A 27,865-nucleotide genomic window follows, 5' to 3' on the forward strand; every position below is an offset into this window, starting at 1 on the left:
TCGTAATTTGAGCCTATATACATTTAATGCTTATTTATTCATTTTAAAAGTGCAACTTTCCCTGTGTGTGACACTAACAAGTATGGATTTTGACCTATCAGTGACACTGACAGAGTTTTGGACGGTTTTCTGCTCTGTATCAGTACACAGATGTTGACAAAACTTTTAACTTTTAACCTCAACAACAATCATTTGTTCATGGTTGTGATTCAGTCTTTTTTTAAGAAATGCAAATCTCTTCAACTCGAGCACAATTATTTTCACATGTAGAAACTTGAATTTCTCCTCAGTGTGTCTGTACATACTCTGCCGGTGGTGGGACTGCAAATGTCATAGTGTAAAAAATTCAAAGATTCATCCATCAGGCTACTGAAGTTATAGGCTATAGCTGAAGTTACTTTGAGCCACTAAATTATTGCAGTAACCCCATTATCTACAGTAGCTGTGTAGAGTACTCCCTAACAGATCTTATCCAGATTTTGAATTGGATATAAAGCTTAAGATGTTTAACACACATTTTGGTTTAAGAAATTACATTTTTATGGCCTCACAGCATCAGAGCCCCATTCATTGTTATAGAGAAAACTGGGATGACATTGTACATTTTAAGTTTCTCCCTTTGGTTTCCAACTTTAGAGGAGAGTGCTGAATGTTCACAAATATTCACCAAAATGTTCTGGGGCACAGGAATAATAAATGTGAATTCTTAAAAAGGGTTGGGTTCTCCTGTAAATGCACAACCCATGATTATAATATAGTGTTTTATCCTCAAAGCATCTGGTGCAGAAAAATAGATATTTATAGAAGCCCAATGGGAACTTTAAGATGATCAATTCCATGATAGTGTAATTTTTCATACGCGTGTTTCTAGGATTACACTGGACTTGACTCTATTAATATGAGCAAAGCAGGAGAAGCAGTCAGCAGGTTTCTTTTAAAGGTATTTAAGCTTTTTCTTGCAGTCGGTCAGGTGTGAGTGGTTAAACTGAGTGCTTATATTTTTACAAATGATTGAAAGTGTATACACAGGTCAAATTCGATCATATTATCTTGAATAAAGCAACAAACACTTCTAAATGAAAATCAGTACATCAATATTTTCTTACTCTAAATATATAACCATGTGAGAATAAACCAAGGGGATTAGATGTACTACTTAACAACAACAAAAAAACATGACTTGAGGAAATGTAATGAAATAAACTCACTCAACTCACTCAGAGGGAACCAGCTCAGCTGAAGGGCAAATAGAGAATGAGTTCAGGACACAGAAGGCACCTGTGTGAGCTGCCCAGTCAGCACACCTGTTCTCCTGCTGCTCTTTATCCCAGCAAAGTAAAGACAATTCAAAAGAAAATGCAGTAATCCCATTTGCATTTGCATTTTCACATACTCATGTGGGCATTCTATGAATTAAAAATGAAAACCTACTGACAATTAATTTTCAAAAATTGAACCTGCTCTACAGTGACAGTATTCAAATACAATAAGCAAACAGCGCTGTGTGTGACATCACTCACTCTAGCTGTGAACGTTCCACCACATACACACTAATGTAAAACTTCAGACACGATCATGAAACTTGAACTGTGACTGTGTAAAAACTATGAATGTGGTTTCTATGGAGGTCGATTTTGTCTCAATGTTATTTGTCTGAACAGATTGACAATCTGTGAGTAAATGTGTAACTCAACAGTAAAACAAACTACACCAGTCATCTCTTTACAGGTTGGATGGGTATGAAATGTGGCCTACTTACAATGTTTCTTCATCATCAAAAGACAGGAGATGAAAATGTGTTGACAAGACAGGATTGAAGAAAAGAGGAGGAAAGGAGAGCAGATGTGGAGCAGATGTAAGAGAATAAGACATGCATTTAATATTTCTACATCTTCAGATCAGAAATATTAAAACTCTTTTCTTTATATATTCTTTGAGTGGAAGACATTTCCAGGAATGAATGAGTGGAGCTGAGAGAATGAAAGAAGAAAAAAACAGGAAGAAATGAGAAATGATCAGTAGATCAAAATTAAGTATCTATCTATCTATTGTTGTTTATCCTATGATGCTATTCCTTAAAGAATTTTAATATCATTGGAGTAAATGTTCTTCTGTTGGCCTCATATTCATTTCAGAGAAGTGAAGACATTTACTTGTCCTTGTTGTGGATCCATGACAGCTCAGTTAGCACAGCACATTTTATTATGGTCTGGATTAAAATGTAGATTCGTCATCCAAACTTTAAATCAGTGAACTTTACTCCTGCACAGTGTAACAAAAATAGGTATTGACATTAGTGATGCTGTTTATGCGGAATTCATTCCCAACCTATGTCATGTAAATTCAAATTAGTCACATCAGACAATCTTTAACTCTTTTTCTGTGATAGTAGTGAAAAATAGTCATTGTCAAAATCTGTTGTGTTGTGGTTTCAGAATGATGGAGACAGAGAACAATTAGACTCTAAATATGATGCAGGCTCTGGAGGATTTTTTTCCTGGGCAACTATTTTATTTACCTCAAATGATGTACAAATGGCTTAACACAGTAAATAATGCATATAGCTGCTGTCACTGGGGAAACAATTCCCCGGAGGAGCATGTCCCCTTGCCCTGGATGTAGGCTCAAATTGGAACTAAGCCCCGGATGTTTGCTATGTCTGACTCCGCCCCTGTTTCTATCCACAACTTGAAATGCTTGTTTAAAGCACTGAAGTCAGCCAAGTCTGCTGAGGCGCTGCAGAGCGGCGGAGGACTGCACTAATGAACTGTTAGCTTGGAGACAGCGTTAGCGACCATTATGACACGAACGTTGCGGAGGCTGTGGGAGCTTCAGCTACAATGCTCTTCGATTATTGATGCCACGCGTATCTTAGGAAGGGAAATTCATATGCAGAAGCCCACTCAATACAAAGGCAAGGGAGAAATTGCCTTCCTATTGCACTTGTCAAGCGCTTGTTGACATTGACGTTAGCTTTGCTAGCTCAGGCTAGCATTCTGTAACCTTTACCTACCGCTTTGGTTTTTGTGTCTTGTGCTCTCTGTTGTGTACCGACACCACCATTGCGTCTATTATATCCAGTTGCAATGCATGAGTGAGTGAGGCTTATTTTCCTTAAAATATTTTCTAATGCATCTGTTACATGTCTGTTGTTTACATCAGCAACTCACGCGAGAACTTGTTTAAAGGCAAACGTAGTGACTAAAGTGGTTGCCATAGTTTCAAAGCATACTAAGTTTCTTGCTAATTTATTGATGAGAATATTTTTCTCCCACTGCATAGAATAACACGTCTGTAGTTGTTTACAGTGCTGCAAGTCATCGGGATTGTCTTAGTTTTTAAAATAAAAAGCAAGATAAACTATCCCTTTAAGATGACGTGTTTTTGAGGAGGAGCTAATTTGGCGCTACATCCAACGCGGGAAGTCGATTCGTTCAAATACAGAAGCGCCAAGAAACTGGGACAGAAGCTTGGGTTTTTTGTAAACGTTGCATTAGTTAGCGCTAGTCCTGACTCCTGGTTAGTAATTAGGTAGTCTTTTCCATATAGATTATTCAGTGCACTTTCGGCTTTTAATTGTGAAAACTCTGCCAACATGCCCGCCCTAGAAGTAGCAGATGCTTCTGCAGTTTCTCCATCAAAGAAGGCAAGGATAGAAACAAAGCCTGCAGAGGAAAGACCTGTCCTCAGGTTTGCTAAACTCTCAGAGCATGCCACGACACCTACCAGAGGCTCGACTAAAGCTGCAGGATATGACCTCTACAGGTTGGTAATATTTTTTAATTAAAATTATATTTTTGCGCCATTTATGACTTAATGTGAGCAGCAGTCTGTACGTTTTGAATACTGTGACCACATTTTCTTTCAACTGAAGTTAAATGACTCGATATAAATTGTGTTTGTGATATTCAATTTTAAATTTAACCAAAACCTAATTTAACCTACCCCTTTTAGCTTTACTGTTACTACAGATCTGTAATATACTTACTTCCTGTCGCTCAATATAGAAGCATAGTCAAATGAATATAACTCCATGAAAACCAGCCTTAATCCGCCTTAACCATAATTCTCTGAATTTGCACAGTGCATACGATTACACCATTGCTCCTATGGATAAGACCATTGTGAAGACAGACATCCAAATAGCAGTTCCACACGGCTGCTATGGGAGAGTGGGTGAGTGTTCAGAATTTGGCTGATGCAACCATGCAGCTCTAGAAATTCAGGTTTTTCCTTCCATGTCTGTAGACTATTGTTCAGGGCCTGGGAATTCAAGTTATGAGTTTCTGTTGGTGGATAATGTTTCATCAGTTGCAGAACAACAATAATAATAATAATAATAACTCTCTTGCCATTTTTTTTTTTTTTACTTCTCAGCACCAAGATCTGGACTGGCAGCAAAACACTTCATTGATGTTGGTGGTGAGTTTTTACCTACAATGAGATTCCTTGTGAGCATGTATAGTTTTAACCCTTGTCATGTTAGTCATTTTATTTTTTACTAATATCTCTATGTTTTCCTCAGCTGGAGTTGTTGATGAAGACTATAGAGGAAATGTGGGAGTTGTGCTCTTCAACTTCGGCAAGGACAAATTTGATGGTGAGTGATTCAGCTGGAAAATGGCAAATTTCACAAAAAAGTCATGAAGGTACATGTAGCAGAATTAATTAGGTCATTGCATATCTGATACTAAAACTACATACATACTGAAACTCCCTAAGGTGTAAATTGTTCCCTACATTTAGAAAACATTAGTGGCTAAAGGTAGAATTTAAAAACAAAACAAAAACACGTTTGATCTTCACATTCCTCACGTTTCATTTCAATTCTAAACTGAGTGAGAATTAACAACGGTAACATTTTGCCATCCACACTCTTTTTGAGTTTTATGATTGTCATGAAACTATTTGTACAGATGCCTCATGTATAATTCATTATTTCACATCCTTCTCTTCCTCTTTGTCTTCTAGTGAAAAAGGGTGACCGAATTGCTCAGCTGGTGTGTGAGAGGATCTGCTACCCAGACCTGGTGGAGCAAGAGGTAAGAAACGCAATACATAGATACTTATCTGTCTCAAATACTTGTGTAGACACTGTCACATGCTCCAATGACTGCTTCTTTTTTTTTTACTGCACTAGATGTTTATCTCAGGTATGTATGTCATCCGAGTTAATCTAATAAATCATTGTCTTGCTGTCTTTCAGACTCTAGATGAGACGGATCGTGGTGCTGGAGGCTTCGGATCAACCGGACGCAACTGAAACCTACAAATATGACACAAATATGATTGTGTGACTGTATATGTTGAAAATATATAGATTAGGTGCTAATAAAGTTCTCGTTTTTGTAAGTTGGGTCTGATAGCCTTACTGGAAGAATCACCCACATGTTTTCAGCAAATGCTTTGAGCTCTGTCTGAAGTTCCTGTCTGACCCTCCACAAATGAAGAAGAAAAATAAAATCTTCCAAATGTCCACATGGGGGCAGTGTAGGACAAGAATTGCATATCTAAACATGCAAGCCTGGCTCCATAACCAATTCCATTAGTGTAATGTGAGCCTCGCCAGCTAATACATTCAGAGATCATGTTGCATTTTACTTGGGAACACATGACTGAAGAGGGATGTCCAAAATGAAGCTAACAGCCGCTTGTTGAACTTGCTGCAACAGTAATTCAATCCAGATAAAGGTGAAAGCACAGCAGTAAATACATATACACCAAAAAATATGTTTTTATTGTGAATTTACATCTAAACCCTCACTGATGTGAACAGAGAACACAGACTGGTGTCAGGCTGGTCCGTGGCAATGCAGCACTGATTGTACTTGTGAGAGAATGTGTGGCCACGAAGACCTCAGTGCATAATCATGAAGGCCCAGGTTTGGCATCATCAAATGTGTGTCGTGTGTGCAGGTGTGTGTATGTATACACAGTTTACAAAGGAAGTAGTTGGTCATTATAAGCACCATTACAAACCCCTCTATTCCAGGGGCTTCCTCTAGTTTACAAATGCTTCATAGATTAAAAGTGGCATTGATTATTACAGTATAAACACAATTTACATGTAGTATAGAGGAGAGCAGACAGGCTATGAAGCTAGCTGTTTACGGATGCAAAGACATGAAATCTTCGGAATGGCCGATGGGATTGTATCTTGGTGACTACTGAGTTTTGTATAGTAGTACAGTGCATTCAGAAGTCTATGTGGGTGTGTTGCTAGCACCAGTAAATATGAATTATTCTAGTCAGTAGGAAAGATGGAAAAGCATAGTTTAAATATGCAGTAGGAGTCATTCAAGCTCAGACATGGCTACAGCTCAATAGTCCATAGTGGGTTCCTTTCCTCTCCTAACTATTCTCATAATCTTTTTTTTTTTTTTTCATCTTCACTCCATTAAATTAATATCTGGGGAAGGAGAAAAGTGTTAACTTCCATGTATCCAGGTTTGTTCAGTCATTTACCTGAGGGGAGGAAATGAATTTATTTCAGACTATTGGGATTCACCCTTTTCTTCCACCTAAGCTGAGTTGTAAAAAACTCAGCCTTTAGAGCTTTCTGCAGTCCACATGCCCTTCAAAATGGCACCTGATTCCACATATCATTATAGAACAATAAACCCTACAATTAAAAACCATTCACACTCTCAATAGTGCTTTACACATAGCTGACGCTGTGTGTCGGGGCAATATGTTCTTCATTTAACTGAACTCTTTCATAATGCTTCATTCAGCTGGTATTTTCCACAGAAACTGTATGTATGATATGTAGAATCATCTTTGGCAATCAAATGACACAGTCCCTACCCCCCCCACCCCCTTCTTGTCTCTTTGGTGGCGAGCCCTTCTCCATGTTGGAGCAAGTAGAAGTTGCCCCTAACCACTGACCCAGAGTCAGAGATGTTTGGCCTTTGTGGGGAGTGTGAGCCTGACACTGGATTAGCAGCTGCTGGCAACATCTGCCTGTCTCAGTCTTGTGATGGTTAATGGAGGATGATCTGCACCCTCATCTTCAGTATGTCTCCCAGCTGTCCTGTGAGGTAGTCTTTATCGTGCCAGTCCTCCAGCTCAGCCAGCTCCTTCTTCTTGTAGAGGGGCAGACTGCTGATCTGAAGGTAGTACGCCCCAGGGGGGAGGGCCTTCTTCTTGCTCAGGTGCAGGTAGCTGACACCCTCTCTCTGGTTGATCTTGAAGTAGCCTTCTTCGTTTCCATAATCGATGCTGTAGCGCACATGGTCGCTGAGGGCCGATAAGGCCGGGGTAAACTCAAGGATGTGGTCACGGTTGCTCAAGTCGCTGATGTTCAGGTGGAGCTGCAGGGTGTCCTCAATGTCCACACTGGCCAGACTTACCTCCTCCTTCTCAGTCAGCTACAGAGAGAAAACATGGTCCAACTGAACTTAGTGAATGGAAGATATCTGACCAACAGTAAAGTGTATTTTCTGATAGTCAAGAGAGACAAAAGGCGGAGGTGTGATAGAGAGAAATGAAACAGAAGGTTTCTAACATTTTAATATTGTTTATTTGTTCAGTTAACTGTAGAGGTTAGCTAACCCTAACCCAATTATGCTTTTGGTAAATTTAAATTATATTTTGTTCACCTAAAAGCAGTAAAACTTAAGTTAAGTCCCGTCGAGTTCTCCCAAAACTACAGACAGTAATGCACAAAGACAGACAGATTACCTGTATGTCTTCCAGAGGATCCTCTTGTGTTGAGTTGGTGCTGCGACGTTTGCGTCCCTTCTTCGGATAGCCATTGATCTTACATTCATAGCAGGCCTCAGGAGACAGAGAATTATCATCCACCTCACCTCCCTGTCCACCACTAGTAAAGCCCAGACCTGTCACACAGTGCCTGAAACAAAGACAAAGCCATCAGTGGACAAGAAACATCTACAGACAGCTTTCCCACATAGTCAGTCACTAACGCACCCTTGTCCTGCACGGAAGTATCCAGGTGGACATCCACAGAGATAGCCCCCATCCGTGTTGGAACAGCCGAACTTGCAAGGATTCTGGCTGGTGGAACACTCATTGATGTCTGAGCAGCCTCCGCTGGTCTGCTCATAGTTGAAGCCAGTGGGGCAGAGACAGCGGAAGCTCCCCAGGGTGTTGTGGCACGACGCTCCCCCGCAGATCTGGCTGTTCAAACACTCGTTCTCATCTGGGTCACCGGAAGGTCACAGGAAGTAAACAAACAAGAGGTCATTCCAGTTAAAGGACACAAACAATACTGGGGAAGTCTGCCATGGTGTTGCAAACTAAAAATACAGGTTTAATTAACAAGCTTGTTATTTTGGGGCATACAGAGAGTCACACAATTACTTTGCAAATGTCTGCGCTATTTCTAATTATTTTAGGTACTTTCAGATTTTGGCATTGCACCACCCTCCTCTTTTCATTTGGTTTTTGGCCCTACTTCCATAGGTCACTTTGTCCTTTTAGAGTTAGATATATTCAGGGTCTCTCTTGTCACATTCATAGTTTGTATTTTGTTTGTTTTTATTAATTAAGTGTGTATATATACAGTATAATTAACTAAGTGTAGCCGTTTTAGGTTTGTAAGTAGGATACTGTGCATTTAGTTTCAACACAACATTTCCTTTTCTCATGACCTTACCACAGTAAGGGAAGGGTTGAAATTCCAGAGAAGAGGAAAAACATTTTGGACATATTTATATTTTAAGAGTGGCAGGAAAGAGGTGAAGGACAGATAAGTTGTTTTAAAAAGGTTCCAGGTCGGACTCCAGCCCAGAACATCAAGGCTGGATTGTACATACTTTGGCAACCAAGTCATCAAGATGCCCCAAAAGGAAATCATTTTTATATTTGCTGATAAAAAAGAACAGCAGTTTTACTCACCCACACACTGGTTCCATTGGTAGTGCTGCAGGTAGCCTTGTGGACAGCTGCACCTGTATCCACCCACTAAGTTCTGACAGCCATGCTGACACCTGTGGTTACCATCACACTCATCCATATCTGTCCGAGACAAACAAACAAAAGCTACTGTGAGAGTCTGTTTTCTGTAATGAATCAGCTGATTGTGAGGTCAGTATCAGTTGTTTTCGGACCTTCACAGGTTTGTCCATTGGGATCTAATGAGAATCCTCTCTGGCAATCACAATTGAAGCTCCCTGGAGTGTTCTGGCAGACACCATTGGAGCCGCACAGATTGGGGTCTGTTGCACATTCATTGTTGTCTACACAGAGAGGAGAAAAGGTTCAGACAAGGGTAAAACCAGAAACATGATATTAGGGCTGATTACGACCCCGATTTGGATTTGCTGAGTCATTTTCAAATTTGCGGAGAGTGTCGACACGGGTCTCGGAAAATAGGGCAGGTCACCATGCACTGTTGGTACAAATAATCTCACAGTCTTCAGGCACTGGAGAATAAAATCTCTCACCTACTGATTCAATCTCAAACCAGAGGAGGTAATCATAAACATGAGTGAGTGTGAAAGCTCATTCTTGACCTTGTGAATAATAGTCTGACAAAATCACCTAAACTCAACACCCACTTGCTTGCTTTTCCTGGAAAAAGGTTTACGTGAGCCTTGAGTTCGGATTATTTATCAACCAACACGAACATGTTTGACTGTTGTGATTGGAATTGATGCAAATCTGAACACGATCACGTACTTTATGCTCTTTAGGGACAAAGATCAAAGCGGAGAAAGATATAATCTCTAAATGTCAGTTATTAAATGTGTGATCCTGGATTTTCACTGTCATCTGAGTCTTCCAGCACGCCTTCCCAGTTTTAGATCTCCATTTGGTCAAACTGTCAACATGTGGGACATAGTGCACAAAACCATAGAAGGAGTGTCTACTTTCCCTAAGCACTACCTGGCAATCCAAACATGGAATCCAAACACGTTTTTGCTTTAAAGGAAGGAATCGTTATCAGTGTGACTGAAAACAGAAAAGTAAAACATTATTATACTGGAAAAGGACACATACTTTTCAGCAGCAGCTTGAAAGAGCAGATGCATCGAAAGGAATGAGGTCTTACATACAGTATTTACAATATGCCTCCCTCAATAACAATATTTTTGGGCAGTAGTTACTGAGGAATGATAAGTGTTGTGTGTCACACCCATGTTTCTTCAACCTCCTAACTCTTGAACACATCCACACCTACTGTATGTCATTTGCCTGGAGCTACTCCTATAGTCAAAACTGAGGGTTCCCTGCCTCTGATTTGATGTGAGCTCATGGGAGCTGCTTTATGGTCTGGAAAAAAAAAAAAAAAGCTTGTGGTAGTCACAGCGATCCACTGCAATGTTCCATAACAAAGCATTGCTAAGCTGCCATGACTACAAACCAGTCCAGCCTAATAAGATCAGTGTGATATCAGCCGGAGTCCATTAAATCTGAATAAGAGTTAGTAAAGGTTAGACAAGAGGGTGCTTCAGGGGTCTTTTATGAGCTGGGCTGGAAGATACTGTAAGAAATGACACAGTGAAAGAACAAACTGTGTACGAATTGGTCATGTAGTGCACCTCTTTTGAGAACATACAGATCATTGTACAAAAAGCATTTCTAATTGCAAAATATTTGGGTGTGCAGCGTATCTGTAATCTGCATGTGTGTATTTACCAATGCAGGCAGTGTGATGCTGGGTGAAGCCAGGAGGACACTTGCAGGTGAACCCGCCGATGGTGTTAACACATAAGAACTGACAGTTGTGCTGCTTGGTCGAACACTCATCCAGATCTGGAAAAGAGGAGAGGTTGTACAGCTAAAATACACATTTGTTTGTTGGTTTCTACAGTGCACTTCAGATTCTCTGGTCGGAGCTGTGTCAGACGTACTTCTGTATGGGGACTGCTCTTTTCTGAGTCAAATTCCAGTCCTTCTACAGTCACTGACCTACAAATGAACTGCAAATGAACCAGACACCGGAAACACGGAGGGGTACTGGAGAGGGGGAAACTACAGCTATGGTAAATAAAGATAAAAGAGACCCTAAAAAACTCAACACCACGACTACACTTGTTTAGACTTACAAACAAGTCTGATGAGCGGAGACACAGACAGATGCGGTGTGTTGCAGGGTACACGTTCATGAACAAACGTGCGCACGTGCACACACCATTTCAAATGAAGCGTCTCGGGACAGTGAGCAGAACACTGGCAAAGGGCCCGGCCCACTCAGCACTACTGTAGCTCTAAACTGGAAACTAAGTCAAGCAAGAAGAGCACGCCACTGAACTCAACTGATCTGAGCAGCACAACATTTAGAGGTTGTGTTTTTCAGTGTTTTGTGCATGTCACCTTTGCAGCTCTTCCCATCCTCCTGTAGGATGTATCCGCGGGGGCAGGAACAGAGGTAGCCTCCCTCTGTGTTCTTACAGATGAAGTTACAAGGCTTTGGTGCCTGGATGCACTCATCCACATCTACAGAGAGACAGAGAGGGAAAGGGTGAGGGTGAGACAGTAAGAGTGAGAGACAGAGAGGAGACAGTTTGATCCTGTAGCCAGAAATTCCATAAGGGGAGATGATGAGACACACAGACTCGGGCTGCATTTTTCAGAGGAGTGTGTGGGCAGTCCACCCACGTAGTTTCAGCTCTTTACTAGACAGCAGGAATGAGAATGGGAGGTAGGCATGGTAGGAAAAGAGTCCATAAAGTGTAAGTGCTGGAGGTGAAATTAAGCCTTACCCACACACAGTGTGCCGCTGATATCAGTAGTGTAGCCAGGTTTGCAGGTGCAGCTATAGGAGCCCAATGCGTTGATACACTGACCATTCTTGCACAAGTTCCCCATGACACGACACTCATCAATATCTGGGCAGGAACAAGAAAAGTCAGCTCCAGATACATTTTACACATTCTTGGGGAAATACTGATCTATGCATTTAGCCGTGCGTCGCTGTTGTGTCAAGTATAAAAGCAAATGATTGTATCACCAAACAACAACAATCTGTTAATTTGACACCCACATGTTAATTGAAAAAAAAAAAAATCATAAAAGTGGTTTCATGTGCATATTACTGCTGACAAATTTACAAAGCATAACAATTGATGTCCTCGTTTTCAGGCAGCAGTTTGAATCATTTCAGGACACACAGATCATTCACCTGCAGAGATCCCAAACTTGTTGAGATAGTCCATCACCTTGAACTTTTGTTTGCTTTATTTTTATCGAGGTAAGGTAAAGGTAACAGAATTGTGAGCAGGGACCATATTGAAAACACTGCCTATTGTTCTATTCTGAGTTTGATCCGCTGATATCTAAAGCTAACAAATGCAAAGCTGTTCTGAGGGCAAGCTTTAAATTTTGGATGCTGTAGCCTTCATGAAAACAGAGAGGTTTTCAAAATTAATTCAGCTTGCCACTGAAAGTTATTGAAATGAGTAGAAATCAGTGGCTGCCCGGCAGGCTGAAGGAAATCTAACAGCTAAACATGTAAAGTACTTGTGGTTTAGGGCTCAACAGTGTAAAACTATAAATATGGACATTTTAATAATTCTAGCAATTTAATATATAGTTTTGAAAACCGATCTCATGTTCGCTCTATAAATGAAATTTAAAAAAAATGTATCCCTAATCACTGTTAGAGAAAGATCCACACTCATTAACTGTAGAAAATTTCCTCTTGATTGATGGTCAGTTTTTCAGTGACAGTCAATTCAAACTCAAGTCTCCTCAGCAGTAAGATACCTCTGCCATCGGTGGTGTATCCAGGTCCCAGAGGACACATCCTCTTGTACTGGGTGGTCCCAGGAAGGGGGCAGAGCTCACAGTTGGTGCCCCAGCCTCTTCCTCCATCACAGCAACACTCTGACTTGGTCACCATGTTCCTGTTACTGGAAGTCATCTGACACAGAGTGGTCAGAACTTCAGTGAAACAGAAGCCTTCACGGTTATCTGGAGGTGGGAGAGACAGGGAGAGGAACGTGAGCGCGAAAAAAAAAAAAAAAAAAAGATGTGAAAGCAGACCAAACCACCCAGACAGGACCCTGCCTCAGAGAACCAGACGTAAATAGATAACCCACACTTCTCTATCACAACTGTCTGTAAGGAGGAAGATAGCTATAGAACCACAGAGCTTACAAAGTGTCCCTGGAGATCTTCTCACCGAGTTCAGCACATCGCATCTATCCAGAAGTATATATTTAGATTAGGGAGGAAGGCTTTGAAAGGATTTCCTTGCCCCTATCTCGACAGTCACAGACACATGGTTTTTAACGAGACTGTCATGGAACGGTTAAATTCCCACTGAGATTAAAATTACTTTTTCACGCGGTTAGCCAAGATTCAACTGCATAAAACATTTCGTTCAAACACAATGGCCATAAAATCTGTAATTTTTTATCTTCCTGGAAAAAATGTTCCTGGCTATGTTCAACTCTAAACTACTAATTTCTTCAAACATTTTCAAACTGCAAAGTAATATGAGTGATTGTATGAGAAGGAGAGGTATAGGCTGGAACTAGGTGAATTCATTTAACAATTTGTGTCATTAACAAACATCTTTCGTTACTTTTGGACTCCAGAACCATCCATCCCAGTATTACAGTATATCTCATTCCAACATCCAGTGTCAGCCCCTAAATAAAGTTGTTCTCTTATGATTTTAACTTCACACTCTAATTTTCTAGAGGCTGATTCTATACAACAAGCTCCTTCTGAACAAATTAAAGAACAGTTAGGACACAACAGATCCCGATGAAGACCAACACCGAACTCAAACAAGAAATGTTAGAGCACAGTGGGAAAAAAAACCTACAGGAAGACAAAGATATATTGATTATAAGAATGTACATACCAATACATTCAGTCTGTGTGGGGTTAGCGATGAATCCTTGGTCACATCTGCAGCGGTAGCTTCCTACTGTGTTCTCACAACGGCCGTTCCTACAGATACCTGGTTTGGCTGTACACTCATTCAGATCTAACACACACACACACACACACACAAACACACACACACACACACACACACACACACACACACGCACATGGTGTAAAGATCAAATGGAAATATTTGTTGCACAGGACTTGATGAGATGAAGTTCAACCAGGAGGTTTACAAAGGCAGGATTTTAAAAATCCCCACTTAGCTTTGTGCACTGCTGCACAAAAGTGAATGAGCATCAAAATAGATTTATTTTATGCAAAGTGAAGCCAAGATTTGGCGCCATAAACTAGAAGGATGGTTTATGCTTTTACACTGTAGGACACTATGATAATCTTACCCATGCAGCCGTCTCCGCTGGGCTGGCGCATGTATCCAGGGGAACAAATGCACATGTATGTACCAATCAGGTTCTTGCAGGTCATGCCCCTGCTGGCACAGTCATCTATACCATCTTCACACTCGTTCTGGTCTGGAAGAGAAACAGCATACTGTCAGAGTGAGAGGACGCACAAGTGGGAAGAAACCTATGTGTATGTGTGCATGTGCAGCAGTTACACCGGTGATGTAACACAGACACTCATACACACTGCAGCACTCCAGCACTCCAGAGTTTAATCTAACCACCCAATCCGACACTGAGCTCCGTAGTGCTAACAGGCATGAGGTGGGAGAGTTGGTGGTCTGTTTGGAGCTTTAACGTAAACAGTGACGCTATAGACACTGACAAGTTCCTCCTGTCTCAGCGCCTCCTGCCAAATACAACCGTTGCTATGGTGCCCAACCTATCTGAGAGTGCGGAGGTGTAAATAGTGACTCGGCCAGTTACAGTTTCCAGAGAGTGTTTTAAGTTTGTCAGAGAAAGAGAACCCTTGAAGATGTCAGAGAGATAGTGTGTTATGCAACTTTGTGGATGGGGCCAGAATGTCTCTATGAGGAACTTAGTTTATTTTCTACCAGCACTTTCCAATAAATGGACCGTGACCGAAAAAGCTGAGTGTATGTGTGAGTCATTTAGTCATATCACCTTTGCACATCCTCTTGTCCTCACGCAGAACGTAGCCTGTGGGACATTTACACTCGTAGGAGCCCACCACGTTGACACAGCGGAAGGCACACAGCAGAGGATTCTGGGCACACTCATTGATGTCTGGAACAGAAGGCAGCACGTTACAGTAGTACCGCATGACAACAAAGACTGCATGAGGGAAGAGGGAGTGCATACATAATGACACATACCTTCACAGGTCATCATCGGCCCAGGCTCAAAGCCCTCATCACACGCACACTCGAACCCGCCAATGGCATTAGTGCATGTGCCGTTGCCGCAAGGATTGCCGATGTCACACTCGTTAGTGTCTGTGTTGGAGAAAGTCAGATAAACCCCATCAATCATGTTAGTGTTAGATTAACATGGACCAGGTGAATGTATCAGTGAGGGAGCGTGACAGAGAGATAGCAAAAGCAGTGAGTAAACTGACCTTCACATCTGACTCCACTGATGTCCAGGCGGTATCCCATAGGACATTCACAGCGGAAAGAGCCGTCTGTGTTGATGCACTGGCCATTAACGCAAGGGTCATTGAGGCATTCATCAACATCTACAAGTAAAAAAAAAAAAAAACATCAACATGAAGTGAATTACATTCTACAACTGTAACTGAGATGCAGAAAAGTGAAGATTCAGTGTTAATGACACACACACACACACAGACACACACCTTTTGGATGGTCATCTGGCCCCCGTTGATATCCCTCATTGGGACAGAGAAGAAGAAAGCCATCTGGAACCATGGGATGTGAAGAGTCAAAAATACAGTTAAATAATGTAAATAATTTTATTTACATGAGGGATTCCCTGCATATGTGAGTGTGTATGTGATAAGAAGTGTACGTACCCTCTCCCTTGCTGGGGCAGATTTCACAGGGGTCTCCCCATCCTTGACCTGGCATTCCAGTGCAGCAGCACACTTCCTTGGTAGTGTTCTGAGGCTTTGGAGCCAGGCAGCGCCCATTCTCAAACTTGGTATAGCAGTAGTTCACACGGATATCTAAAGGTTAACACACACAAAGAGGACAAATAATGAAAAAAATAGACAATGAGGAAGATTGCAGAGGGAGAGTGATAGATGGAAGGAGCAACGCCCATCATATATATGTGCTATGTTGTTTACTCCACCACTTTTACTCGTCTTAAAGGAATAGCTCCACCTTTTCTGGAAATAAGCTTATTTGTTTTCTTTCTGGATGTTACATGAGAAAACTGATACCACTCTCATGCTTGTCTGTTAAATATGAAGCTACAGCAAAGAGTCAGTTAGCTTATCTTAGCATAAAGACTGGAAACAGGGGAAAACAACCAGCCTGGAACTGTCCAAAAAAAAAAAACACACCTCTAAAGAGCACTAATTAATACAATTAACAAAAACTGGATCTTGTTTGCTTAATTCGTTCTTTAAACCCTGTATCATTAAATAATATATATATTTGTCTTCACCAATTCTCAGTGAAGTAATGCAAAATCAAACTTTTTCTTCAAGCATAACAAATTACAAGATGTGAGTATTTGAAACAAAAAGTTTTTTGCATCTGGGTTTTACTGTCACACTTTTGGCTGATGATTCAGTAGGTCAGTGTGATACCCCCACCAGAGATGGTTAGATGGGTTTGAAACAAGTCCAATCTTAACCTAACAAACAACCAGCAGTAACTAACAGGTCTGAATGATGAATGGTTAGGGACATGTTCCTGTGGTCAAATAGGACTCCACTGTAAAGCTGCGTCAAGCATGGTTGGTCATGGCCACAACTTTGATAATGACAATGTTGAGTACAGTGTTATGCTTACCTGTAGATACTGTAAATTGACCAAAACTACAACAATAAGGCTCAGATATATACGTTTCTTTTTTTTTCTTTTAAACCAAGATTTCACATTTTTGTAGTAAGGATAGAGGCTGACTAATTATCTCTTGTCAGTGATCAGTGTTTGCCAGTCTCTCTCTCTGTCTGTCTCTCTCTCTCTCTCTCTCCCTGCTTCTGAGGGCTCTTGTTTCTCCTGGACTAGGCAGGCACTTACTTGTAATGAGAAGCATATGGTCGCGCTCTCCTGCTAGCACTGGCCTTCACTGAACTCTACACAAATAAGCTTTCTGGCCACCATAGATCACACACACATGCAAGCACACCTGGCTCAGAGGCAAGGATCACATACGTGAACACCTGGTGCTGTGAGGAGAACGTCAAAAAGTGTCATGTTACTTTCCTCCATGAAACTGATTTGTCAGCTTTTCCGCAAAAGAGATTTATGGTGCTTTGTGCACAGCTGCTGTGCAAGTGTGTGTGAGAGCATGCACATGTGCATCTACACGTGCATATGTCATTCTTATTTCCTAGTTTGTAAGTGAAATATATGACACAAAATTTTCAAATATTGTGCTTTCTTAATATGGTCACCTAAAATGTCAGTGTCATATAATTTCTTTAAATCTGTGGCAGAATGTAGTAAAGAAAAAATGACATAAAAGACAAACAAAGTAGAAAAATAAACCTTGGTATGAATCAACGCTTGGCCAACAAAAGGTCTGACAGTGGTGACACAAATCTGATAGTGGTGAGGGTGGTGACAGATATTTAGTTATTATTAAACCACTGAGGCATTATAATTTAAAACGTATCATTAATCGGGCAGTCCTGGCAGCCTAGTGGCTGAGACACATACCATGTACTGTTATCGCAATATGCCAAGTATGATCCCAGCCATGGATTGATGTTGCACGTCATCCCCTTCGTCTTTCCTCATGTTTCTCTACTATCTACTCTATCAGTATTTTCTCTGTCCTCAGGACATACTTGTCCTTTCTGTCTTATTCTGTGTCTTCTTTTGTATGTTTCTGTTATCAAACACAGTTCTCCTCACCAACTGTGCTTTCTTACAAAGCAAAGGTCATTCATCCATCCCTACTCTTGGTTCTCCTGCTTTCTTAATATGGTCACCTAAAATGTCAGTGTCATATAATTTCTTCCTCTTGGGCTGAGTTCTCCTCAGTCCAAGAGGAGAAAGTGTAGATGTGCATGATGTGTGTGTGAGGCAGCATTTCCTTTCCCTTCAGCTGCTGTTTTTATGTCTCAATTTGAGAATTATACATTAAATCCATTTTGTGATGCCAGATAAAATACTGTAAATATAGACGTGCTGGTATGTCGCACAAATAGTGTTCTCCGCTTGTGCTACTGTTATACTGTGTTTACAGAAGCTACATAATCTTGCTTTAATGTAGCATTAATGTAATGGGCCGAAATATATTCTAACATACAGTTATATAAGAAAAGAAGCAGTTGGCCTCATGAATGGGTTTATTAGGCTTTTAGAGGGAACATCTAAGTTAATGTTAATTGAGTTGAAAATATAGTCCATTGTGCAGAACTATGAACAATGTAAGGTTTAAACATCCTACTGTATTTACAGCCTTCGTTACTACTCATTGCTATCTTTCATGTAATACCTAAAGTGAAAATGTATAATATCTTCTCTCCCTATGGGCACATAGATGATATACTGTAGGAACAGATTAAATCAAAAATATTCATTGTTTCATTGTCTTCTCATCTATCATAATTTTTAATAAAAAACATGGGTTTTCTCAGTGGGACAGGGTTTGTCCTTGTCAAAAATCCTTGATCTCTTTTACTGCCCATATTGCTCATTCTCCACCCAGCTCCTCCTGTTTATCCCCAGACCCTCAGTCGAGCACTTCTGACACTGGAGAGAAAAGTGAAATACAAACTGTAAGCTGCCTCACTGAACTGATTATGTCATCACTTCAGTGTTTGGAGGGGGAACTCCCTAACAGAGGACTCAGCGTGCACCCACCCAACCCAGAAACACACATATATACATAAACACACACACACACATACACACACATATAAACATATACACACACACACACACACACACATATATACACACACACACACACATATATACACACACACACACACACACACATACACACACACACACACACACACACACAGTGAGGAAATGGAAAAGTGATCTGTTCAGAGCCACCCTTGGCCTTGTTGAGGCAGCAGCAGCAGAACCAGCTGGAACACAGTGTGCTATCATGAAAGAGCAGGAAAAGTCTAACGCCACTTACTGCTGCTTCGTCTCTATGAGCACTCAGAGACAGACTATACAGATACACAAGCATTTACACTTTGCACTTAAAACTTGATGTATATGATAGCTTTATAGCTTCACCTCCCCTCTTTCTCACCCCCACACCCACCCCCACACCCACACAACAATTACCTAAACATCTGCGTCCAGAGGCAGAGAGCTGGAATCCTTCAGGACACAAACAGGTGAAGCTTCCTTCAGTGTTGGAGCAGGTTCCAAATGTGCAGATCTCAGGTGACTGGGAGCACTCATCAATATCTGACACACAAAGAAGAACGGCATCAACCACCTCATCAAATATACAAATCTACAAATCAAATTCATTCCTAATTTGTACCATCCAAATTCCATCCTGCAGTGCTTCATTTACATCTAATTTTTCTTTCAAATACTCTCGTGGCTGCAGGGATGAAGTCATACCAGTGCATCACGGTCTATCCAAATGTGATAAAACAGAATGTAATCTCACTAATGGGTAGTTGGATAAAGTCTTATTATCTGGAGCTGCCTCCGTGTCACGTGTTCGCTCATCACAATGACCAGCTGTTGCTGTTACTGATGCTGAGAATTGAGTCCTGTTCCTCTCTGGCTTCCAGGAACAGAGCACAAAGCAGGAATGTGTTGAAGTCTGCCGAATATCTCTTCATCAGCCCCACTATATAAACAATCCAAGTGTTCTGGCTTGGACCCACTCCCACGTGTGAAAGGGAGAAAAAGGGGTGCTCTGTAGGAGCGGGGCTATTGAAAAGAAGGAGGAGGCCAAGAAGCAGTTCGTTCTCTTCTCGCACACCTCAGCAGAGCTATGTGTGTGTGTGTGTGTGTGTGTGTGTGTGTGTGTGTGTGAGCACGTCTCATATAAGCAGGTGTTCTCTGCATTGCCTGAGGTGAGATATGGTATTTTATTACTTCAGAAATCCCTGTTTTTATTTTTCATTTCTCATGATGCTGAAAGGAATGGCTTTAGGCTGTGGTACCTTCACAGGTTTCCTCATGGAGATAGTAGCCAGGTGGGCAGATACACCTGTAAGAGCCATCCATATTCAGACAAGTTCCCGCACCACATGTGCCTGGATTCACTGCACATTCATTAATATCTGAGAAAAAAAAAAGGAATATGTAAGGGATACACATACATATTATATTCAAATAAACATGAACAGAGAAAAGTGGCAGTCCCTTACCTGCACACAGTCTGCCATCTAAGGTGAGCTCATAGCCATCATTGCACACACACAGGAAGGTGCCCACTGTGTTTATACACTGCCCGTTTCGACACAAGCCCCTCTGCGTCGAACACTCGTCCACATCTGATCGACACACAAACACAACAGTACGTCACATAAAAGCTCAGCGCTGTTGTTTTTATACTTCTCTATTTCATCACACCGGCAGACGCACGCACCTATGCAGTCACTGTTGTGCGAGTTCTGGAAGCCGGGGTAGCAGAGACAGTTGTAGGAGCCCACTGTGTTCTTACAGGTCCCGTTGCCACAGGGTTGTCTTTCACACTCGTCCACGTCTGAAACCGGAGAACATGGTCACAGTTTCACCTCAGACGGTGATCACATTACACTGACGAGACCACGCGTAAAAAAAAACGAGAGAGAGAGAGAGGACTGATAAGAACCATTCACAGCTTACCAACACACATCGACTGATCCCGTGTTGTTTTGAAGCCATTGGGGCAGATGCAGCGATAGCTACCCAGCGTGTCAATGCACTGACCAGGATTGCAGATACCGGGGTTCTCAATGCATTCATTTCGGTCTGAACAAGGAGGAAAAAAAACACTGTGTGAAATTCAAGGTCAAACCATATAATAGCATATTAGCAATAGTTAAAACACTTATAATGGTATTTAAAAATCTGTGATGGCTTAATTTGATACTTTTTTATTTCTCCTTTATGGTATATTGCGGGTTAATCATTGAAGACCCCATAAAATGAAAATCCTATTTCTATATTGTTACCTTACATCCCTCAGTGTATTGTTCTGCTGTATTTAATATTTCAAAATTGCATTTTATGCATTTTCATATCAAAGTCGCGTCCTTTTCTCTCCAGTTCTGAATAGAAAAAAAATCTGCTGTAAATGCGAGTATACACTGGGATAGCGCATTGCCAGCCCATAACCTTGCTTCTCCCACTGTTGCTTGAGGAGAGAGTTTGACACTTTTGTCCTTAACTCACATCAATGTGTGTTATATGATACCAGAGTCGTATCATTATCTAATAAAAGTAAAAGAAAATCTATTTAAAATACTTCATTTGGCATTGTGCAGCGATGCTTAATTTTTTCAAATAACTGTTAATTCACACATGTGAGGTCATCGTCGCCTCCCGCCACAGTTTCAGTTTTCTCTCACTGTAGTCTGGCCATGTTTTGTTGTTAGGAGTCGCATGAAAAGCAGGAAGCAAAACAGGATGTTAATTTAACAATTACTTATCGGACTGACAGCGACGTGTTTCAGATATACTGCAGCATATGTTCAACAGCTCAACACATGCTTCAGATTCTCTCTTCCTTAATAATAAGCCCACCATGAAGAATTCGCCCCTCAGCCTGACATGTCATTGTGCTGCCTCTGTTGCTTTATCTTTGGTATACAAATGCCAAGAATATGTAGTTCAAAGAGTTTCATATAACTGAGTTTGATACAATAGCTTAAGGAGACAAGAGAGCCGGCCACAGAAAGACCCAGAGACGCCAGCGTCATCCTCATGGAAGACAGCAGTTTTTTTTTTTGGCTGCTTCCTCTAACTTTTTTTTTTTTTATCTAATCCCTGCTCCATGTTTCCACCAATTCTGTATGATCTCCACCAAGGTGATTCAGAGTTCACTGAACCACTGCAGGTTGAATGAACAGTGACAACCATGCATTACACCAGTGATGGTAATCGTGGTGCCTCTTCAAAATTTGTATCGATAGTTGATCACCTCCGCAGCCTTACCTAGACATTGCCCAGTGGGGGTGAAGCGATATCCAGGTTTACACTCGCAGCGGAAGCTTCCTGGCATGTTCAGACAGGCTGCATTCTGCTGGCACACGGGTCCATTCTGACACTCATCGATATCTAACAACAGCAGGGACAGAGGCGTTCAAAGACTCTTTTTTTTACAAGGAAGTGTATAAATGTAAAAAGACGGGTCTGACCAAAGGAAGAATTCACAGTATTGTATGTTTTGTCATCACCTTAAGTGGGGTGCAAACCTCACCTTCGCAAATCAGCAGCTTGTCATTGTAGATGAAACCAATGGGGCACTCACACCTGAAGCTGCCAATCATGTTGATGCAGACTCCATTCTCACACACTCCTGGGATTTCCCTGCACTCGTCAATATCTAGCACATGAGGAGGAGACGTAAGGGACAAGATAAAAACAAAACAAACTTTCCTTTTTACACACGAGCATTTGAATGGGAAAAATCTTACCAATGACCCGTCCAGTGGTGATGTCAATGTAATATCCTGGTCTCTCACTGCCGCACAGGATCGCAAACTCATCTGGGTGAACATAAGACAAGAGTTTATAAAAGCTCACTTTTACTTCCTAAAACTTTCTACATATATGTGTACCAGCATGAGCGTGTGTGAGACTTCACCAGTGCTGGGCACGGGACACTGTTCACAGGGTTTGTTCCATGCGCGGCCAATGTTGTAGGAGCAGCAGCACATCTTTTTGGTCATGTTGAAGGTCAGCTCTCCATCGCACGTCCCGTTGTCAGAGTAAAAGTTTCTGTAGCAGTAGCTCTTCCTCATGTCTGTGTGTGTTAATAAGAAAGAGGGTCACTAGGGGAAAATGTCCCTACATGACATTTCGCTGAGTGGCACAGTGATGAGGGTGCAACATGCAGACTTACCCATGCAGTTGTTCCCTCCGTTGACCTGCATATAGTCCACAGGACAGATACAGGTGTAGTTCCCGATGGTGTTGTAGCACTGGCCTGGGCCACAGATACCTGGTCTTTCACACTCATTGACATCTGCACACAGAAAGACACCCAGAAACAAATCAGTCCATTGTTTTGATAAATACAGTATCTGATTTACATTCCTTTAGTTCAGGTGCCACGCAACTATTTTGATTATTTAAAACCAACAACTTAAAAGAGGACCTGTGATCTGAAGGAAGGTGGGACAAGCGCAAGGAATATATCATGTTAAATATGGCCTACGTGGAAGAACTGGAGCACACAAAATATTATGATCCATGCCTTGAGGCAAAAGAAACTAAATCCCTCTCTCCAGCACCTCCACTTCACCTTTATTGCTTTTGTCATTTCAGTTGATTTAACCATTAACTTCAATAGGAACGTGCAGCTTTCACCTGAATCACAAATGTAGCATCTATTTCCTGCACTGTTCTTCCTCTGGGCATATTTCTACACATCGTCATCATCATCTATTGTAAATGTATTGCACATCTTAGGTGCAAAAAGACAACTACAGCCAGAAACAGGGTAGAATTTGTTTCTATTCATATCAGTTTTAGTTTTTGAAGTAGCTCTCCTTATTTCTATGCTTACAATTCTTTCTCTCACAACATTACCGCCACATAGCAAACACAATGTGTTTGTTCCTTCTGACCCAGCTAACAGCTGAACTGCTGATTAACTAGAGACATAGTGGATGTGCAGTCCTGGACTTTACAGAGCAGACACCCGCTTTTGTTCTCCTGGCCAACAAACACACGCTAATTAAAATGCCGCCAGCCACATGTCATTGTCTAACCCTTAGCCCTCTCCTCTCCGTTCCTGTTCCTCTTTTCTAAACACCCTTCTCATTTATCTCTTTTTTCCCCCCTTTCATTCCTCCGTCTTTCTCTCCGTCTGTCATCTCTGCCCTGTCTACAGGGGACTCAGTGTACTTCCCTGAGGAGAGGGCTGACCACATCAGAGCCTAGTCCTCTGGACACAGTTAGGCACTCAGCAGTCTCATCATCGTGACTGAGCTTTGCTGGGTTAGCAACAGACGGGAACTAGAGCAGACACATATTGAGCTAGAATGAACTGCAGAGTTGTCAATGGGACAAAAGGGTCCAATATTGCTTTGTCTTTTTGCTCTCATTGTCTTTTCCTCTCTCTCCATGTGTCCTCGCTGAACTAAGGCCTCGACGGCTGGACTCAATTTCCTTCCCACTAAAATGTCCCAGGGCAAGAGCTACAGAGGAATAGGTCACCTGTGTGTTCATGCTTCTGTGGGGCTGCACAGAGATACATGTGCGTGTCTAATACCTTCACAGACTCTGGTTTCTGTGTTGAGGGCGAAGCCTCTTGGACATTCACACTGGAAGCTGCCAAAGGTGTTGATGCACTGTCCTCCCTGGCACAAGCCTGGCAACTCCTGGCACTCATTGATGTCTGCCAGAGGGAGAGAGAGTGAGAGAGAGAGGAAACACTCAGTGGCATTGTAGGTGGGTGGGTGTCATCCGTAAGTGCAGCCAGGAGCAACCTCACACAAACACATAATAGCATATTGCTGTCTGACCTTCCAATATGACAGTGATCGGGTTTGGTCTGAAGCCTTCTCCTCCGGGACACAGCGTCTTGTACTCAGCTGTAACACAGAAACACAGCACCAAATCACATTCACCGGCAACAATGACACAACACATCACCCCACAACCAGTCTTGTTTTCTTGTAGGATTTGACAGCAAAGAGTGGCAGCTGATTGTGAGATGCTGAATCGGTCAGGGGCCTGAATAGAAAAAGACGTTTCTGGTCATCTACTCGTTTCCTGTCGCTCTCTGTTCTGCGTTTTCTGATCAGCCAGCTCAGATCTCAAGAGTTATCCACAGAGCCCAGTGGACCGGACATGACTGCAGCTACTCAGAATTACAAAGTGAAAAGAAAAGGTTTTGTTCTTGTCATAGGAGCAAGCATTTCCTTGAGCTGAAAAGCATGAGTCATTCCCTGTAATGTTTTGAACCATCTGTTGGCAATTTTCAAGTAAGTTGCACAAATCTGTCTCATCTCTACCAGCAACAACAATTACAGCAAACACATACTCATCGCATGAGAAGAGCAGGCAGCATGTAGCCTGTATGTTGGCAGAGCAGTTAACTCCCACCTTATTAAGCCTGATTCACATTTTGGTGTTTTGGTTGTGATTTTTTTCATGTTAGTAGTTGAATTGGTAAGAGAACGCCTTTAACAACTTCAAGGAACTTAAGGGCAACAGGTGCCAATTGAGTGACTGAATGATTTGCTCGGCTCTGTGGTACAAAACAACTAATAGATGGATATGTCAGGGTTATTGATTAAAGCCAGAGACTTTACTAAATTACTTAATTAGTTCCCTGCCCACTGAGCTTTTAAGACAGTCCAAAGTCTTTGACCGTATGATTCAAATGTTTAGTGATGGAGGGCCGTGTTAAAACCTAAAGACAACTCGGCTACATAAACAAAAAAAAACTTTGGTCTCAAACCAAGAAAATATATAACAAAGAAGCAGTAAATTTGTCATAGTATTGTTCATTAGACATTTGTGTTGCAGCTGCCTCCGATGTGAAAATCCAACATTTGCACTATAGACCCATGTAGCGAGAGTTCGGTGGTTGAGTTTTAGTATGTATTATTGACATTCTGCTAAAACACAAAGGATCTTAATCTTAACACTTCCTGAATTTCCCCCAGGGGTAAATTAAACTATCTATCTATCTATCTATCTATCTATCTATCTATTGCACTTTGATGAAAGGTTTGAAATGGTTTGGTTTGTTTCTAAATAAACGCGACAACTTGCATCGCATAACTTGAGGAAGTTTTTAGCAGGGATAACATTAAAAGGCAACTTCTGTGCCACCCCCATCTTCTCGTGTTTTATCACTCCACTCTGAGCCAGTCAGGTGCACAGCTCACACACTGAACTAACTAAATGTATATTAACACAATAAAAATATCTATAATATATCTAAAGGCCACAAACCTTGCTATTGAACTGAAAGATCAAAATGAGCATGCATAGTGCACAGACTCTCAGTAGCGATGATATGACTCACTGGAGTTGACAGAGGGGCATGATTCACATGGATTTCCCCAGCCCTGGCCCAGGGAGCAGCAGCAGGATGCTTTCGATACACCAACTCCGATCTCATTGGAGCAGTCCAAGCTCTCTGACGCATCTCCCCGGGAACGGACATCCAGGAAGCAGCTTCCAGAGCGAGTGTCTGTTCACACACACACAAACAAACAGGTGTCCAGGTATACAGGTGTTTCTGGCTTTTGTTGAGATCAAACAGCAACAATGTAGTGAGAACGTGTTGAGTCTCACCTACACAGCCCACTCGAGTGGGGTTGAGTTCAAAGTCTGCTGGGCAGTTACAGTGGTAACTTCCAGGGATATTGACGCACATTCCATTTATACAGATGGTCGGGTCTGCACATTCGTTGACATCTGAGAAAATAAGACAAAGCAGCACTCAATAAAAGAGTTTTTCATTTTTTTGTCAGTAAGTCACTATTCGCCACAACAGCAAGGGGAGGAGCAGCAACTTTCCCTCTGTATCTCGAGGGATGTGAGCGCTGTTCATCTCTTCACTTGCACACTGTTGCTCCACTCTTTTTACACTCTTTCAAATTTCTTCAGCTCATTGGGCCACAAAGAGAGCATCATCGGGCCAGGCAGCTGGACTGGCGTGTTGACTAGTCTTACCTGTGCAGTTGCCTCCACTCCTGTCCAGTTCATAACCGATGTTACATTCACATCTGAAAAGTCCTGGCATATTCAGGCAGCGTCCATTGACACAGATGTCAGCAAAGGTACATTCATCTATGTCTGTAAAAGAAAAAGGGGTGGGGGAGAGAGAGAGAGGGAGAGGGAGAGAGAGAGAGAGAGAGAGAGAGGCCCAGCTGTGAGGGATTAGTGGATCATGGGATCATGGTGGAAAATTGGCAGCCAGCAGTAGGAAGTGAAGGCCGCTCACCTCTGCTAAAGAATGACAGTTCTGGGGCAAAAAAATGCCCAGACATATCCAGACAGACACACACACACATACACAATCAGAGCAGCAGCCAAGGTTATGAAATTGTGCTCTTCCACATCATTAGACTCTGCACAAGTCATTACTGTCCAGTCCTGCCTGAGTTGAGAAAGGGAGGACTGGACAGGTTATTTCAGGATGTTTGACACATCAGCACAATGAGGTCAGTCTGCTCATTCAATTGAATCCAGCAATGCATTATCACTGGGAGCATGAATCATGCTTGTCTGCTACCAGTCATAAAAGTGTTCATATGTCAACTCTACTGTAGCACAGTTCTGGATTTCATACAAGATCCCACTTCGGTTATTTAAGTCTACACGCAAGGTTGATCGCCTTAATATTTTATTCTATCTCATTCAATTAAAATTTCCCAAAATAGATCTACTGTCTATGGAAACCTACAGAAGGCAAACATGGATGAAATACGTTTAACAATAAATGTTAATGCAATGACAACTTGCACTTAAAGTGAGGGATAATGCAAATTATGAGTTCCACTACATTGCTCCTCTGCATCAGGAGAACTCACATACCTTTATCTCTCTTAACTGTATAACATGGGCATTAGCCAAAGACGGTTGTGTTACATTAACTCAAGACAATGTTAACATCTGGGCCTACTCAACCTTGTCTCTCAGTCTTAGAGAGGCTGGCTAAGTTAGCTGACTAGGGATTGCAAGCCAACATTACACCATTAGTCCTGCTCCCACTTTGAGTCTGTTATTTTCTTATATTGCTAGTGTTTGTTACATGAGTGTAAATAGGTGGGAAAACAGGAAGAATAGCCCATAAATAAAAAGCTAAATAAACATCTGTACATA

General features: G+C 41.7%; 2 protein-coding genes across 3 annotated transcripts in view; one reads left to right on the plus strand and one right to left on the minus strand.

Moving 5' to 3' along the window:
• Positions 1 to 2,723: 2,723 nt before the first annotated feature.
• dut (deoxyuridine triphosphatase) lies at positions 2,724 to 5,352 on the plus strand. The gene is made up of 7 exons (XM_023414621.2): positions 2,724 to 2,914; positions 3,609 to 3,765; positions 4,085 to 4,176; positions 4,378 to 4,422; positions 4,526 to 4,600; positions 4,972 to 5,042; positions 5,207 to 5,352. The coding sequence occupies exons 1-7, from the start codon at positions 2,800 to 2,802 to the stop codon at positions 5,261 to 5,263; spliced, it is 612 nt and encodes a 203-aa protein (XP_023270389.1). The 5' UTR covers positions 2,724 to 2,799; the 3' UTR covers positions 5,264 to 5,352.
• A 358-nt stretch (positions 5,353 to 5,710) lies between these two features.
• Positions 5,711 to 27,865, minus strand: part of fbn1 (fibrillin 1) — a 60,908-nt gene continuing 38,753 nt past the window's right edge. For both annotated transcript variants that reach the window (XM_023414620.2, XM_087176143.1), the window contains 31 exons: positions 26,714 to 26,836; positions 26,333 to 26,455; positions 26,061 to 26,228; positions 24,547 to 24,615; positions 24,294 to 24,419; positions 22,920 to 23,042; positions 22,662 to 22,820; positions 22,492 to 22,563; positions 22,275 to 22,400; positions 22,010 to 22,132; positions 20,699 to 20,824; positions 20,460 to 20,576; positions 20,239 to 20,364; positions 20,032 to 20,151; positions 19,190 to 19,315; positions 15,772 to 15,924; positions 15,595 to 15,657; positions 15,355 to 15,474; positions 15,113 to 15,232; positions 14,901 to 15,023; positions 14,214 to 14,345; positions 13,784 to 13,909; positions 12,676 to 12,882; positions 11,673 to 11,798; positions 11,284 to 11,406; positions 10,606 to 10,722; positions 9,075 to 9,203; positions 8,863 to 8,982; positions 7,933 to 8,164; positions 7,684 to 7,855; positions 5,711 to 7,370 (listed from right to left, as the gene is read on the minus strand). In XM_023414620.2, coding sequence (XP_023270388.1) covers positions 6,984 to 7,370; positions 7,684 to 7,855; positions 7,933 to 8,164; positions 8,863 to 8,982; positions 9,075 to 9,203; positions 10,606 to 10,722; positions 11,284 to 11,406; positions 11,673 to 11,798; positions 12,676 to 12,882; positions 13,784 to 13,909; positions 14,214 to 14,345; positions 14,901 to 15,023; positions 15,113 to 15,232; positions 15,355 to 15,474; positions 15,595 to 15,657; positions 15,772 to 15,924; positions 19,190 to 19,315; positions 20,032 to 20,151; positions 20,239 to 20,364; positions 20,460 to 20,576; positions 20,699 to 20,824; positions 22,010 to 22,132; positions 22,275 to 22,400; positions 22,492 to 22,563; positions 22,662 to 22,820; positions 22,920 to 23,042; positions 24,294 to 24,419; positions 24,547 to 24,615; positions 26,061 to 26,228; positions 26,333 to 26,455; positions 26,714 to 26,836 — 4,277 coding nt within the window. In that variant the 3' untranslated portion in view covers positions 5,711 to 6,983. The remainder of the gene's footprint in view (positions 7,371 to 7,683; positions 7,856 to 7,932; positions 8,165 to 8,862; positions 8,983 to 9,074; positions 9,204 to 10,605; positions 10,723 to 11,283; positions 11,407 to 11,672; positions 11,799 to 12,675; positions 12,883 to 13,783; positions 13,910 to 14,213; positions 14,346 to 14,900; positions 15,024 to 15,112; positions 15,233 to 15,354; positions 15,475 to 15,594; positions 15,658 to 15,771; positions 15,925 to 19,189; positions 19,316 to 20,031; positions 20,152 to 20,238; positions 20,365 to 20,459; positions 20,577 to 20,698; positions 20,825 to 22,009; positions 22,133 to 22,274; positions 22,401 to 22,491; positions 22,564 to 22,661; positions 22,821 to 22,919; positions 23,043 to 24,293; positions 24,420 to 24,546; positions 24,616 to 26,060; positions 26,229 to 26,332; positions 26,456 to 26,713; positions 26,837 to 27,865) is intronic.

Source organism: Seriola lalandi, unplaced genomic scaffold (assembly GCF_002814215.2).
Source record: "Seriola lalandi dorsalis isolate HSWRI2012SDOR001 ecotype SW California unplaced genomic scaffold, Sedor1 jcf7180002054537, whole genome shotgun sequence".
NCBI classification, from domain to species: domain Eukaryota; kingdom Metazoa; phylum Chordata; class Actinopteri; order Carangiformes; family Carangidae; genus Seriola; species Seriola lalandi.

What these genes read in the sequence shown, in the direction of transcription:
- dut (XM_023414621.2), top strand. Translation starts at nt 2,800, where the DNA reads ATGACACGAACGTTGCGGAGGCTGTGGGAGCTTCAGCTACAATGCTCT. An exon ending in GCAGGATATGACCTCTACAG is followed by an intron (nt 3,766 to 4,084) that starts GTTGGTAATATT and finishes GAATTTGCACAG; the next exon opens with TGCATACGATTACACCATTG. An exon ending in CGGCAAGGACAAATTTGATG is followed by an intron (nt 4,601 to 4,971) that starts GTGAGTGATTCA and finishes TTTGTCTTCTAG; the next exon opens with TGAAAAAGGGTGACCGAATT.